The 15,141-nt window shown below is 33.9% G+C and overlaps 1 protein-coding gene across 1 annotated transcript; it reads right to left on the bottom strand.

Moving 5' to 3' along the window:
- Positions 1-3,706: 3,706 nt before the first annotated feature.
- LOC105330841 (protein O-mannosyl-transferase 1) lies at positions 3,707-13,433 on the bottom strand. The gene is made up of 19 exons (XM_034447097.2): positions 13,296-13,433; positions 11,814-11,948; positions 11,340-11,530; positions 11,039-11,142; positions 10,843-10,893; positions 10,431-10,577; positions 10,120-10,228; positions 9,836-9,901; positions 9,613-9,706; positions 9,288-9,443; positions 8,495-8,727; positions 8,149-8,241; positions 7,854-7,950; positions 7,562-7,654; positions 7,361-7,475; positions 6,979-7,196; positions 6,563-6,689; positions 6,163-6,340; positions 3,707-4,779 (listed from the first exon to the last, which is right to left on the bottom strand). Exons 2-19 carry the CDS (start codon positions 11,925-11,927, stop codon positions 4,587-4,589), a joined length of 2,379 nt encoding a protein of 792 aa, XP_034302988.2. The 5' UTR covers positions 11,928-11,948; positions 13,296-13,433; the 3' UTR covers positions 3,707-4,586.
- Positions 13,434-15,141: the final 1,708 nt, after the last annotated feature.

Here is a 15,141-nt window from a genome sequence, read left to right as displayed (position 1 = left end):
AATGTAATTTTCCTGTAAATATTTTCGTGTTTTGCTCTAATTAATTTTATTTAATCAACTTTAAACACTCCTTTGTTTGGTACAGTCATCAAATTACATTCATCTTAATCTTTTAATATTATTGTAACTTTTAATATTAGTGTAACTTATCTACATCAAGATGAGTCACAGATTCTTTAATTATTTTTGTTGTTAGATAAAGTGCACCAGGTAAGAACACACCTTAGTTTTCTTTCTCTTATGTTGAGATACTCTGCCTGACGTGTATCTTAATTATGATATATTAAATAGATGTTTTAGTCCTAGTATACAAATTTGAATGAACCCCGTGAACCACTGACTGGACAATTATACAAAAACACATAAAATGTATTTACTGAACAAACTTTTGTAAAAAAGAAAAAAAAAGTTGAGCTCATCAACAATTAATACGTACAATTAGTATGTTAAATTTATATTACGTTGTTAGCAATGTAACATTTAAACGGTCGAGAGAAATTTTTATTTAGGAGTAGGTGTATATTTTTTGTAAGAAAACAAGCAGGAAAGTGTAACGTGCCTTCCATTATGATCCGAGGTCAAAACAATTGTGCTTTCTGGGACGTGATTGTTGCTTTGACACTGAGTTCATATTAAAAGTGATTTAATTTAATTTACTCGAAAGGTTTACTTAACCTGGCCTAATAAATAATAACACTTATCAAAAAACCTGTCTCCGTACAGATTCTAAGACAATGCTTCATTGTGAACTGTCATAAATAGCTTTCTTTTGATGTCTTTCTGTCATTATGCATTTTTTTTTCACCAGCATTTCATAAATACAAAAGTCTGTTTAAAACAATTACAATCTCATTTGCATCTTATTCAGTATAAGTGTATATACTTTACATATCACATGTACCTGGTCTCTCTCTCTCTCTCTCTCTCTCTCTCTCTCTCTCTCTCTCTCTCTCTCTCTCTCGTTACTTTTTCCTTGGTGATTGCAGATGTGGGGAGAGTGTTGTTTCATAGGTTTTAAAAAAAGTTTGTTCGATTATGCAGCGTTAGGTATGCAATTCACTTGATTATCGCCAAAATAAATTTCATTCAGTTTCTAATATTTAAAAGGAGTTTAGATAATGCCTTCTTCAGACTATTTTTAAGACTACAATAAATATTTTGATAGTTGGTGTAATAAAAACATCATCTTATTTATTTTTGATATATCTATTTCTAATGTAAATTGCATCTTGATAATGATATCCTTTTATTACTCAAGATCGAGTGTCGGGAAATAAATAAACCTGACAATGCGGACAATCCAGAATCTAATGTAGATATAGCATAACATATATATATATATATATATATATATATATATATATATATATATATATATATATATATGTGTGTGTGTGTGTGTGTGTGTGTGTGTGTGTGTGTGTGTGTATTAAGCTTGTAAATGAAATATTCACCCATAGTCAGAGAGTACAATGATGATATGAATGGGGCATATACAAGATAGTGAAGATGGTATGCACCTACTGATTATCTCATCCATGGTTTTCAAAAACATGGCTACGAACGTCGAATCACTAAATGACCTGTTGTTCAGAGTTTTTAAGAATGGTAATATGCAGATCTTCTTAAAGTTAACAAAAAAGGCGATTCTCTGCTGTTTATTCTCATTGTGGATGGTATTGTCGAAATGTTAGACACCATATTGACTCTTGGTAAGTGTTAATAAATGACTGAATTTTATATCAATGATGATTTGCTTACTTTCGGGACTTTTCAGCATATATTGGCCTATTACAGGGAACAGTGACTTAGACTTATACAATCATGAAGATATGAGGATGTTTATGCTAGCCGTAGAAATAGATGATATCAGAATGGTCAGACATCTTATCAAGTTCAGTTTATTCGCTCAAACCAAATAATTTGGTTCAAGAAGAGCATATAAATAGAATACACATAAATACAAATCTTCAGAGGTATACATACATATATGTACAATGTCATACAGGAAAAAAATATGAGTAAAAATGGACGTTTGATAGAATGAATACTTGAGTAAGACTATGGTTAAAAGAATCAGAATAGGAAAACAACTAAGGATAAAAGACAACTTCAAAGCATGTGAGATAGAGGAACGGTTAAATATTTTAGTTTGATCATGATTTGATTAGATTTTAATTTGACAGTACTTTGGTCTTTAATGAGCAAATGTCAATTCTTTAGACAAATTGGGTAAAACCCCACTTCTGCTTGCCTTGGAGGACGGTAAATTCAAAACAGCCGAGTCCCTGACCAAGCACAGAAATATGGATGCTTTGGATCAGTCTGGTCCGCTTTACATCACTAGAGGAGAGAGGCGGGGCTGTGCTATAATAAATTGGATACTGTTCCAACTTGTGGTGATTGTTGTTGAAGTATGAATTGTCTTAAATTGAACTGTATGCCAAACGAGTGTATATCATTTCCTCCTGTTTCCTTGACCAAACAATTTATTTGGTTTGGAACATGAATATCTTATTTGGTTATTTGCTTTCACGATACACAAAAATAGAAAATATTGACCAGATCAAGATAACAGAGAGGAGATTACTAGTATCCAACATGAGAAACAACAGCAAGAGAAAGTACATCTTTGTTGAGAAAAGTAAGCCTGAAGGTGAAAAAGTTTCCAAGCTTCCGACAATTATTAAGAAATTCTTGTTGTATTTTTTTTTTTTTTTTTGGTTGAAAAGTACTGAATTGTCAAACATTTCAATGATAATCTACCCGTAATTGTGGAAGATGAGTTGTATATCAAAATTTTCTCAGCCTCCACCCCCCCCCCCCCCCCCCTTCTACTCCTTGTAAAAGGGACAAACAGCAATGCATTTGTATGATCCAAACTCATTTTTTTGCGTGTCAAATTTTTTTTTTATAAGTCTAGCCCCCCCCCCCTTCAATATGCTTCCGACGCCACTGCATATACATGAAATAAGACACCATTATTTAACAAAACTTAAAAAAATTACTTTGCCACATTAAATGTGAAATTCACATATACATCTTGACAAAAAGTCCCTCGTACAAGCAAATTACAGAGATCTTTGTCCATGTATGCTTTGTCACTTGTACTTTAAAGTTTACAAAATTTGAAAAACGCCTAGCAGTATGTCACATTTTTTGTATTAACAGGCTTTGAGCTTTGATCTTTCAAAGGGGATGAACTAGACTGGGGGTCGCGTTCATTTTAAAGCAATACTCTACTTCTTAACAAGTCTGATGAAAGTTAAACACGTGTGATGTTTAATTTCAACAATCTAACAGACTGCACGTGATTTTAATTACGTCGTAATTTTAACTGATTTCTACTTCATTAGTAATGGAGATTTACGATTTAATTACTGGCCACCCTGTCTCCTTATCTAAGCTTAAATGATGTCAGTGTTGTGCTCATCAAATGCAATATCTTGCAAAACATTACACAGTAAAATAAAAGTTAGAATTAATTTCCAGGTGGAGGACAGATATTTGACGCAGACATAGCGAGGATAGTGTAAATTCAAAATTGAAAATACTCTTATAAAAAATTCACTACATAATTTTGCACCAACTAATAAATAATCTATCACCTATAAATATTTTCATTTTACACAGCCAAAGAGTAATAACCAGGTTACATAAATTGCATGCTTACAACCAAACACAATACTCAAAACAAACAAAAGTATAACTTTTTAAAAGTTTTATTTTTTTTCTTAGAAACTTACAAGTGAACGTTGCATAGCAAAAAAAATATATTTGTGTAAAAAATGGAATTATTATTATATTTTGTTAAACAGAATTTAATTATAATTCACACATGTAAATATTTTAGTATAATTAGGGTAAAGTTGAACTGTACACATTAGTATATCAGATTTGGTTGCTTTTTATGAAATGTATCACCTGCCATTTATTATCAATGACACTTGCAGATTGAACATATGACTTTCAAATATAAATAAATAAATTATCTCAATCATTATTATAAATTCAATTAGAAAATGTTTACAACCATTGACCATAAATGCTAGAACTATTTGGTTTTGTTTACATTAAATTTAAACTAAAATGCTAATTAGTACCATTAAAAAGATACTTACACGCATACAATATATCACATTATTTGCAAAATCATAGTGGTTTCAAAATTAAAAGTATGATATGAAAAAAAGGTTCTAAAAACTACGTATACGCCAAGTAAATCACTTTTAAAAAATATCATTTTTTCCTCTTTCTAGATTAACCAACATTAGGTTAACCGACAATTACAAAAACAGGAATTTTACAGGAATGGATGACGGATGACTTGCTTTCTTTATATATACCAGTTCAGTATAATCATCCTGTATAAGATATGACTAGCATTAATAGAGATTCTTCAATAATTGTTACAGGTATATCCTACAGATGGCACTTTCTTTGGGGTATATTACTTAAATTTCTCTTAATTTCTCTCTTTTTCTTTTAAATTATCTTAAATTTCTCCAACATGATGATCTTCTTTTCCAATTTCTTTAAATTTGCTAGCCCCTGGTATTAATTTTATGATTCCCCCTCCTCCCTCCCTACTGTGGGGGTGGTGACGGGGTGGCATGAATCAGGAAGTCCCAGGTGTCCCTCCACATCAGACCCAGGATCTCCTCTGTCTGCAGACTTATGCTACCATAGGTAAAAGGAGAGAGTCTATAGAATGCCCACACAACACAGGTCACCAGACCGAGTACAAAGATTGTCAGCAGGCTGGGAATGTAGGAGATCCTGTCAAAGAAATTTTAACATAGATAATGATCAATTAAAGTAAAATATATATTACAAAGAGCAATTACTAGTAACTATACTAAGTATCTGTTATAATAGTATAGATTTCTGTTTATGTGTATTTATTAAATCTGTATATAAATATTTGAATTATTTCTGTACATTCTTTATCGCTCTTAATGTGATATATCCAATGTGGATTCATTCTTAACCCCTATGGAGTGTATTATCAAACATTTATCGCATACGTGTGGTGTATATAACCCGTGTGATAAACCTTTGCTATATCAAACGGGTGATGCTTTATCAAATACTTCCGGTCCGAACTATTTTTGACACAAACCCTCGCTTCAACGCTTCAGTGACCTATTTTCGAAGATTTGCTAGTACTTTCAACATAACTATATCTACTACAAAAATTAATATAAAATTGATTTTGTCAAAGATTTAAATTACAAATATGAAGGAAAACACATAATTGCGTAGCACAGGCATCGGAACCGGGGGACTATTGTGAGTGGGGGGTTAGCCCCCCCCCCCCCTTTCTTGCAAAGTTATTCATAACCGTAACCACAATACCTTTTTTTCTTGTTTGTCAAGATTTTTGATAAGTTTAGCCCACTTCCAACTTTCAATTTGCTTTGTGAATGTTATAAAACTGCAAATTACATTAACTATCAAGGAGTTCATCCTGACACGACGCGATGAAAACAGAGCGCTCTGGTTGTGTTTATATACAAGAACTTACCGAAATAATGTTTCATAAGACTTTCATTCCACCATCAGTAAGCATCCTTATTCAATATTTTCAATTTCGAATCATAAGGCTAGCCTAGTGTTTGTTTTATTAAACATCAACAACTGTTCCTCGTTCGAGTCAATTCAAACTAACGAGCATTCGCAACTTTGTGTATGTCATGTCAACAAACTTGATTATTCAAGTCTTCTAATCGGAATTTCCATTTAATCAAGCGAATAAGCTCTAAGAAAAATTATTTAGAGCTAAAAAATTATTTTAAGGTTTATTTCAGTGAAACTCTACATTAAAACAGTTAGATTTACCTCAGGAATGACGTACTAAATTGTATTGCGCAAGGTCACAATAGCCGCATAACACAACGTTGCATCATCGTTTTTAATCTTTGAAAAAAAACAATTCGGTCACATAAGGGACTGTCTCAAAAGCTTCATAATGAGATAAATAGAACATCTATAATTGTGTGATTTTATATTTGCTTTATCCAACTCGTTGAAATGGTTATATTCGCTCGGCAAGCCTCGCGAATATATACACCATTTCAACTCGTTGGATAAAGCAAATATAAAATCACACAATATAGATATCCTCTATATATTGTACATGTAAAAAAAGTGAACAATCACCTTTTACTCAGGGAATACAGGTGATCTGTGAGAGCTGCCATTACAAGTATTTTGTATATTACACAGGGTAGATAACTGTGAAGAAACAAGGTACGATCCGTCAAAAAGAAAGGGAGATAATGCAGTAAATAGCCTCCAACCAAAATTTCTCCCACAAACACAAAGTTGCTCCAATCACCTGTACAAAGGAGAAGAAAAGAGATGACATCAGTAGCAAAAAGTTTAAAGAATTCACAGAAAATGTTGGGAAATTCATTTAATATGTCCAAAAGGTTTTTTTCAGGCATGGAACTGATTGCTTGCAAATGTATCTCATTGGTTTGTCAGGCTAAATTTTCCATGGAGTTAATCTTTTGCAGCCAACAGTTTCCGTATCTTTATTCATCAGAACATGTCTTACTCTCACTGAGGTCGTAACAGGCCCTCTGCCTCCTCATTAAATAGAAGACGAACACTCCTACATAGAGAATCACGGACAGGAAGGCTGAGTACCACACCACAGGGTTCCCGATCAGGTGGATCTGTTGCTGCAAGTACAAAAACCAGTCATCAAACTGGTACCAAGGTCTCTGTGTCCACCAGTAATAAATAATGTCACAACATTCTAATCAGACCAGAATTATATTGCAAAATTCCTTTCTGTTACCAAAAAAGACTACAATACATCAAAATACTAATATGTCTCAAGTTTGCATGTTCTGAAGATAATGAAACTTGCTGAAGACTATGTGCCAGTTTAACTCACTGACCATGTATCATCCAGTACTTTAACTACAGCATGTGTTACTAATAATGCCTTCTGACTGGTCCACTTACATTGTTATTTGGGCTCATCCAGTAAGCCACGTTTTTGGAGAGGAATGGCCACTGTATGGGCTCTGAGCTGTACTTGTGTTCCATCTCCACATCACCCTTAGCCATGAACATCTTGTACTGTAGTTCCAGGAACTTGGTCCAGAAGGACAGGCGCGTGGGCTCAGTGGGGATCATCTCAGAGTGGGCGATATCTCGAGTCTGACCCTCCTTGTCCTGAACTGACAGAGACATCAGAGTATTAGGACTTTGCTATACAGTCCATCATCATGACTTCAAAAACTGATTTACACCACAGATTACATAATGATTTTTTGTTATGTTGTATCTACATGATTTTAAAACAAAAATAAAGTTTGCAATAAAAGTTGTTCCTTGGACTTACTTTTGGTGTACCTGTGCTCCTCTACATTCCACACAGTGGCTGGTTGGTCTGTGACTCTGTCTGTGGTCACCTCCAGCTGGAAGAACCCCCAGTCAGGCAGCTGCTTCCCCGTGGACTGCAACACAAACAATAACCACATATTACGTAAATCTACCCTAGCACATCAAGGTCTACTTCTAGGTCTTTTAAGTATCGTCTCACTTTGAGTGCCTGTCCAGTCCCCAGATGGTGGAGGCGGATATGACTGTTGATGATCTGCCATGCCTCATCGTCTGACTTCCTGTTGACAATCTCCTGTTATATCACAATAAAATAAAGTTAAGATTCCACTTTTAATACTTCAACATGAGAATATAATAGTCAGGAAACATTAGCTTCTTAATTAAGACTTTAGATTAATTAAGAATTTACATGTGTATATCTTAGTTCTTACATCACTTGCATTTATACTAGGGCAGTACTGTAATGATTAATTTTAGTGTAGGAGACTCACCACTTTCCACAGGTTCTGGGATGCCATGGAGATGTTGTAGTCAATGTAACATGTCACCTCCTGGTTCTGAGGGGTCAAAGGGGCCGCCACATCATGACTGACAACACACAAACAAACAAACAAATTAGAGGCACTGCATCATCTTGATTAACAATTTATTTTATGAATGATGGATGTGGGCAAATAATGACTGTCAAGAAATAAACGGGTTAAATGACCTTCTATTTCTGAATTCTGAACAACAAGTATGTAAACAATAATTGTCCAGGCATTGTTAACACCTCAGCAGCCTGACCTGTTGAGGGCGCGGCTGGTGATTCCATGGACCAGTTGTACCACATCTCCATGCTTGACTGGCTTAGGAGGCTCATCTACCACTAGCAGATTTCTGAGAAAAAAATCAAACAATCCATTGTAACTAATATGTACAGGAAAGCATGTACATCATCATGTACATACATGAACAAACTAAACAACTCCTACTCTTAAAAAAAAACCAGAATGATAAACATAACATCCATTATATTTCACTTATACGGATGACAAATTGATAAAAACTGTCAAGAGTCTTCAGTACAGCTGTGAAGTCTGAAAGAGAGTATAAATGAACCTGGCTCTTGATAAGTAGGTAGTATTGTTACCTATCGGGATGCTTAACAATCCACCAGTTGTTGATATCCTTGAACACATAACATGTGACTTGCTGTTGGTGACTGCTGCCCCTCCCATCAGGATATCTGATTGGATAAACATGAGCATGGGAGTGGAGCCAGCAGGGTTTCCCAGGTGACAGAGAGTGGGTGTGTCTCAGGGTGATCTGGGAGCCATAGGCCACATTGAGGGGCTGTCCTTTGGTGAGGGCAGCCAAACCACCCTGACAAAAAAGGAGTGTCCATGGTAAGGGTATTTTTCCTTGACTGAATACATGTAATTAAGAAATAAACAGCAATTTAAAAAGTTCACCGGGATATGAGGTTGGTCACGTGATCAAATCCTGTGAAGGAAGGGCTTCTCAGTAGATTTGATCACGTACCAACCAACTTCATATTCTGGTGAACTTATAACATTGCTGTTTAATACTTATATTTACGTTTGAAAAAGACAAATTGTTCAGAACTGTTATAATTACTGAGATTTTATGTTTACAATAATCCAAGCGACATGCGATAAGCGTGTGCTATGAACATTGTGACGTCACGAAAAAGTTCATACAGAATTGAACATTTTCGCTATTCTATAGGTTCATATAAGGAAAGGTAAATATTAGTAAATTGAATCTACATTTTCTCAACTTAAAATCAAAAGAACACAGCAAATAAAAAATGTAACACAAAATTAAGCTACAAAAGATATGCATATTCAATATTCAATAGTCTCAACCCAAATTAACTGATTCATATAACTGTTTTATTTTAGAAGTAAACATCAGCATACCTCTAGACTAGCTTGAAAGGCACTTGTCATGATGTTGTCATGGGGACCAGCCTTGGTCAGCAGTGACAGATGGATGTAGAAGATGAATACATAGCCAAGGAATGGGACAGTCAGAAGGAGAAAAGCACGGACAAACAGGTGCTTCACCAGGCACAGCTAGAAATAGGGGCATAAACAACTACTAAGTGACGTTTAACAATTACCGTAAATGTATTATTTAAGTCTTCCATTGATGAAATTCAATATCACATCTTTTACCACTTGAGAAAAATTACTAACTATAATTAAATAAATTTCAATAGAACAGTTTAAATTGCAAACTAACATCAGATTTGGTGACATCTCCCAATAAGTTCCAGTAATCTTTAGCAACTTGAATCATTATCAGAGCAGCTGTGAAAAATCCCACATACTTTATACTGAAAAACAAAAAAAAGTGATATACATCTTAATAAATACATGAGCTTCAATGAACCATTTCTGTTTCTTCAAAAATTCATATTCTTAATGATTGTTTTATAATCCTTGCCTAATAATCAATATCTTACCTAAGATTACAGGTGAAAGAGACACCTGTTAGACTGAGCCAGAAAAACCACTGCACAGAAAATTGTCTGGAAGAAAAAAATCTTTATATGTCAAAATGAGAGTAAAATCAAATGATACAGTAACATCCCCCACCTCCCCCCCCCCCCAAAAAAAATTGAGACAAAACAAAGTTTAAAATATGTTTTTATATTAGTTAAGTTATAACCATACTACATGTACATGCATAATTAATGTGTTATTCTCTACAGGATAATTTGAGATTTATGTGTTAGGTCAGCAATACCTGTGAGCTAGATTTCTGAACTTGAGGTAGCTGTACAGTGAGAGACACATAAAGAACAACAGCATGCCCTCCATCAACATGAACCGTGACTGCACCAGCAGGGCATTATCTGATCATAACAGTCAAGGCATTGTAAATCAAATGTCTTAAAGAATAATATCATAGCAAATATTGATATAATTCATAAATCATTTCAACTTAATCATCTAAACTATGTTTAACTGTAAGCATCCTTGAATGATATATCAAGCAACAGGATCATTATTTTGGTCAATAATTTAATAGAGCAATTGCTCTAAATTAAAGGATACCAAAGATGACACAGATTCCCGCCAAAAGGGCTGCCCATCGAGACAGGCGGAGCTCCACCACGATCTGATACACTAACGGAACCACTAGACCGCCCAGCACTGCAGGAAGAAGCCGCATTGTGTACACTGGGAATGTAGGTGAGTAACCTACAAATCACATGATGACCATAAACATATGATAATATATCAAAATGAATAATACATAAAAAGTTAAACCTATTGTGTTTCAAATATAGATTACATACAAAATAACACCACTTCTTTACAAGAAAAAATAATTAATCTCTTCAATATAAAACAATATAACAACAAAATGTTCAAGTTGATGAGGACAAGAATATGATAAAAACGATTTTCTGTTACTGGTACACTCTGACAGGCCTTGCCAGCATTAATGTATATATCATCTTACCTGCACCAATATGGTCAAAATCTGCATTGTCCTCTAGACCACTAAAACCTCCTGAAAGTAAGGAACAATGGCAATGTAACAGTTTTCTAAAAATTCTCCCACAGTGAAACAATTTTAATTATGCCTATGTTGGGATGCAATTTTGCCAAAGCATCATTTAGACAGCATATGTATGTTCTATCCATAACAGCATTACCTGCCACGGCTAACAAGAGTTTTCCAAGAGGAGGGTGAACATCAAAGAAAAATATTTTCTTCGTGTACAGTAATGCAAATTTTGCAAAATGAAGTTCATCAAATCTGAAAATAAACAGCAATGATCAAACAAATATGTATAATGAAATTTATTCAGCTTAAGTTATATTAGTTGCAGAACTGTAGCTCCACAGATAATTTGGGTTGACAGACTGTGGAGCTCCATGGTCCGTCAACCCAAATTTCCCGTGGAGCTAAAGTTATATGTCAATAGTATACTGTATAAGTTGTTGTTTACATACACTACAGCCCTAGGGTGACCCAACATCCACAGCCTGGATCCAAGTGCAGCCAGAGTCAACAGAAACTGAACAACATCCACTTCAAACTGTACAGAAAAAGGTTTGGGCTTTTCAGCTTGCAGTATTCTGTCATTCTCTTGTAGGTTTCTGCCCCTCTCTTCTAGATTTCCTGGCATTGGAGATCCATCCCCCTGAAGTTGAAAACATATCACACTTATAATAGGTGTTTTTACTTATGATAATATTTCTATTCATAGTAAAACAAGCATGTTACAGATTGTCAGAATTTATCACAGTTGTCTGGCACTTACCAGAATAAATATTTAATAACAGAATTTTAAAATCTTTTTAAAAAGAACCAATGTGTTATTCTACGTTTTTTTTTCAGTTCAGTTAGCACTAAATTCTAATTAATCTATTTTTAATGCAGAAAGGTCCTGCTAAGTGAAGAAACTACAGGTTTTATCTATTTACCTCCACTCTCTGAGGTTCTGGCATTAGTCGACGAATGTCATCTTGTGGATGAAAACTGGTCACTCTCTCCCTTTGCCTGTCTGCTGGAGGTGGGGTAGTGCTCTGTATCTCCATGCCAGGAAAAAGGGAATAACACTGCAATTGGGTTAACATTAAATTTCTTACGATAGTTCAGAATATTTAAAGCTGCAATTAATAAACTCTACAATTCACCAATAATTTTTTAACAGTTATCCCCTAGCCCTCTTAACATTTATGTTTGGTTCATGAATTAAATCAGTTGAAAATCTGTAATTCTTTTTTTGTATGCAGCAATATTTATACTATGTTCCAAGATATCTTACGGTCACATTTTACTTAATAACTCAATATTTATATAAACCTCTGGGTTCAATTGATGTTCATTAAACAGTATGAAAAAAAATACAAGATTTCTCCTTTGAATCCCTAGCTTATCATGTTACAATACACAGCTAAAAATAAAAAGTATATGGGGTCATTGCATTGCATTATACATGAAATTACCCAGATGATAATGTTGAAAGTGTTTGCTAGGTATTTTGAGTGACTTCTGATTGGAGAAAAGATGTCAACATTTCTCATTATAAATCTCTGTAAGAAATCAGTTTTCATTCCTGTGATTGAATTTTATTAGAGTGGAAAATGATAATGTGTCAATCAAAATTTTTTTGGATAGTTTGCCTTTCATCCATTCTATTTGTACTTCTTTCACAGGTATGTACATTTTTATTAAAATCATCCAAATGTGACAGAAGCAATACTTGGGACAGACTATAGTGAGCAGCTTGACCCCGGCAGTAGCAGTGCCTACAGTAATACAGTACCGATCAGACCCAACCTAACACCAGAGTAAACCCCAACTAAACCCTGGGTTTACTTTCTGGGTTTACTAGAGTGGACCCAGTGTAAACCCAGAGTGGACACAGAGAGTAAACCCAGTCAAAAGTATACCCCTGAAAGCAGACGCTAACTGTGTATTCGGAATATACAAAGGGTAGGAATTACAGGCAGTAGGATTGTAAGATAAAATACTAGTCTGCTTCACATTCCAGTGCATAAAGTTGGCCTCAAAAGCAATTTCAAAGTAAACCCAAAGTAAACCCCGAGTGGACCCAAATTTTCAAAAAATAAACCCAGAGTAAACCCCAAGTAAACCCAAAAAGTAAACCCGGGGTTTAGTTGGGGTTTACTCTGGTGTTGGGTTGGGTCTGATCGGTACTTTATATCACTAGGTGCGATGAGCTAACTTGTTAAAAGTAACACAGTTATTGAGTGTTTACCACGAGTGAATAGACAATGCAGACCACTTTGGTTGTATTTGCAATAAAAAATATAAATATAAACTGTTAAACATTACCAACATAATGTAACAGCATTAACACGATTATCACCACTCGATTCATTCTATTGTGAATGTACTGTATCAAAAGCATACATATAATTCTTTAAAAGTTCCTTTACCTTTCTGCTGAGCACCAGAAGTAATCTATATATTCGTAAAAATCATTAAATTCATTCTATATAAGCAAATGTTTTTTCGTATCATGTATGATTGATTGGCGAGAACAACCGGAAATAGTTTCGCGGAATATAAAATCTAAAACCTTACAGTGCAAATTTGCTATATCCTGACAGAGTAATGTTGCGTTTTATAACAAAACACACTTTAGTCTTATAATCTCATCTCTTTCCGAGTTATTCACTTTTTTGTAGCTAATAATACAATGTTTTTATTTTATTTATCATATTTCAATGTTGTTAAAATGGTTATAATTTATCAATACAAGAGGCCCATGGGGCCACATCGCTCACCTGAGCAACAATGGGCGTTCAAAAAATATTATGCCATATGGTCCCTCGGTAGAATAACAAAAAATAAATATTGTAAAATATTCGAATTTTACACTTATTTTTGCATACACGTAATCTTTGACATTGTACCTTCATGAAATACTATTTTTTACCACAATAAGAAAATCCTACGCAATATATAAAACTAAACATTTGGTAGGGGTACACTGTTAAGTTGTTTTAACATCCAAATCCCTATATTTTCGTTCTGCTCCCCCCCCCCAACACTTTGTAAAGCGATCAAAATATATGAGAGCATATAGGTACATGATACATTTTTTTCATCAACTACTTACTAGTTATTGTATCTAAAAAAAATATATAATAGTTATTGTTTTTTTATTTTAAAAAATCCTACATGTATGATGTGAAAAAGAAAATTGTACATCAATGTGCTCAATTCCTCAAATTAAAAACATTCAAAAATTTAATTTGTCTTCTCCATTATAATTAAATGACTGTTATTTACCTCGCGTACAAACCAGGATAATTTTCCGCTGTGATATTTTCTTAGGAACAGCAATAATTACTTTATCCCCGCAACAGAAACATGTCAGAACTATGGAAACTGTTTTAAAGATGTCGTTTTTATTAACTCGTGTCTGAAAAACTATCAAAATTGATGTAGATTTCTTATTATTTATTGTATAGAGAGGGGGCCCCAGAGAGAAGGTATATACAGAATATCATTCTTTTATTTTGTCTGTACAAGTATTTAACTTACTCTAATTCATATAGAATTTCTAATGTTCAACCAAAATTTCAGCGTCAATCGTAGAATTATAAGCAAGATACAGAGCTCACAGTTCGCCTAGGTTTGAGTCATATTTTGTTCACATGAGTTTTTTAAAATTCAGCTTATGATTTTTAACTTGGTATTTCCTATTCAGCATTTAAAATGGAAAAAAAGAATGGCCTAAGATTTTCAATTCTTTCATTCACTCAAGACCAGTTCACTGGTATTTGAGGTTCAAAATCAGTTTATACAAATGTACACAAACACAGTCAAGGATCACATGTACAGTAGGAGTAATAATGTCGAAAAAAGGTTAAGTTTACAATACAATAAGTTGTTAAAGTTGGTTTCTGGAATAACAGACTTTGAAAATTTTCTTTAAAAATATTGACAAATTTTTTACTTTTTTAATCTTTAGTTTTTAAGATCTGTGTACAAACATAGAATTGTGAGCAAATCTCTGTATCTTGCTTATAATTCGAAGCTTAACACTCAAATATGGTTAGTAAATAGAAATTGTAAACAATTAAACACAAGAAACATGCACTACATGTATAACAAATAAAGAACACAATTTATTTTTTCGAAATGAATCATATATATACATGTATATACCTACATATTTCCGTAAGCGATATCGAACTCTATTTAAACTGAATAAACTAGAGAAAATGCCGAGCATCTCAACAAAACCTATTGCATTAATCTACCATTACGCAA

This window comes from Magallana gigas, chromosome 2, assembly GCF_963853765.1.
Source record: "Magallana gigas chromosome 2, xbMagGiga1.1, whole genome shotgun sequence".
NCBI classification, from domain to species: Eukaryota; Metazoa; Mollusca; class Bivalvia; order Ostreida; family Ostreidae; genus Magallana; species Magallana gigas.
The sequence above is the reverse complement of the archived record's forward strand: the minus strand, read 5'-3'. Positions and strand labels throughout refer to the sequence as shown.

What these genes read in the sequence shown, in the direction of transcription:
- LOC105330841 (XM_034447097.2), bottom strand. Translation starts at nt 11,927, where the DNA reads ATGGAGATACAGAGCACTACCCCACCTCCAGCAGACAGGCAAAGGGAG. An exon ending in TCTTTCACCTGTAATCTTAG is followed by an intron (nt 9,707 to 9,835) that starts GTAAGATATTGA and finishes TTTGTTTTTCAG; the next exon opens with TATAAAGTATGTGGGATTTT. An exon ending in ACCAGCCGCGCCCTCAACAG is followed by an intron (nt 7,951 to 8,148) that starts GTCAGGCTGCTG and finishes GTGTGTTGTCAG; the next exon opens with TCATGATGTGGCGGCCCCTT.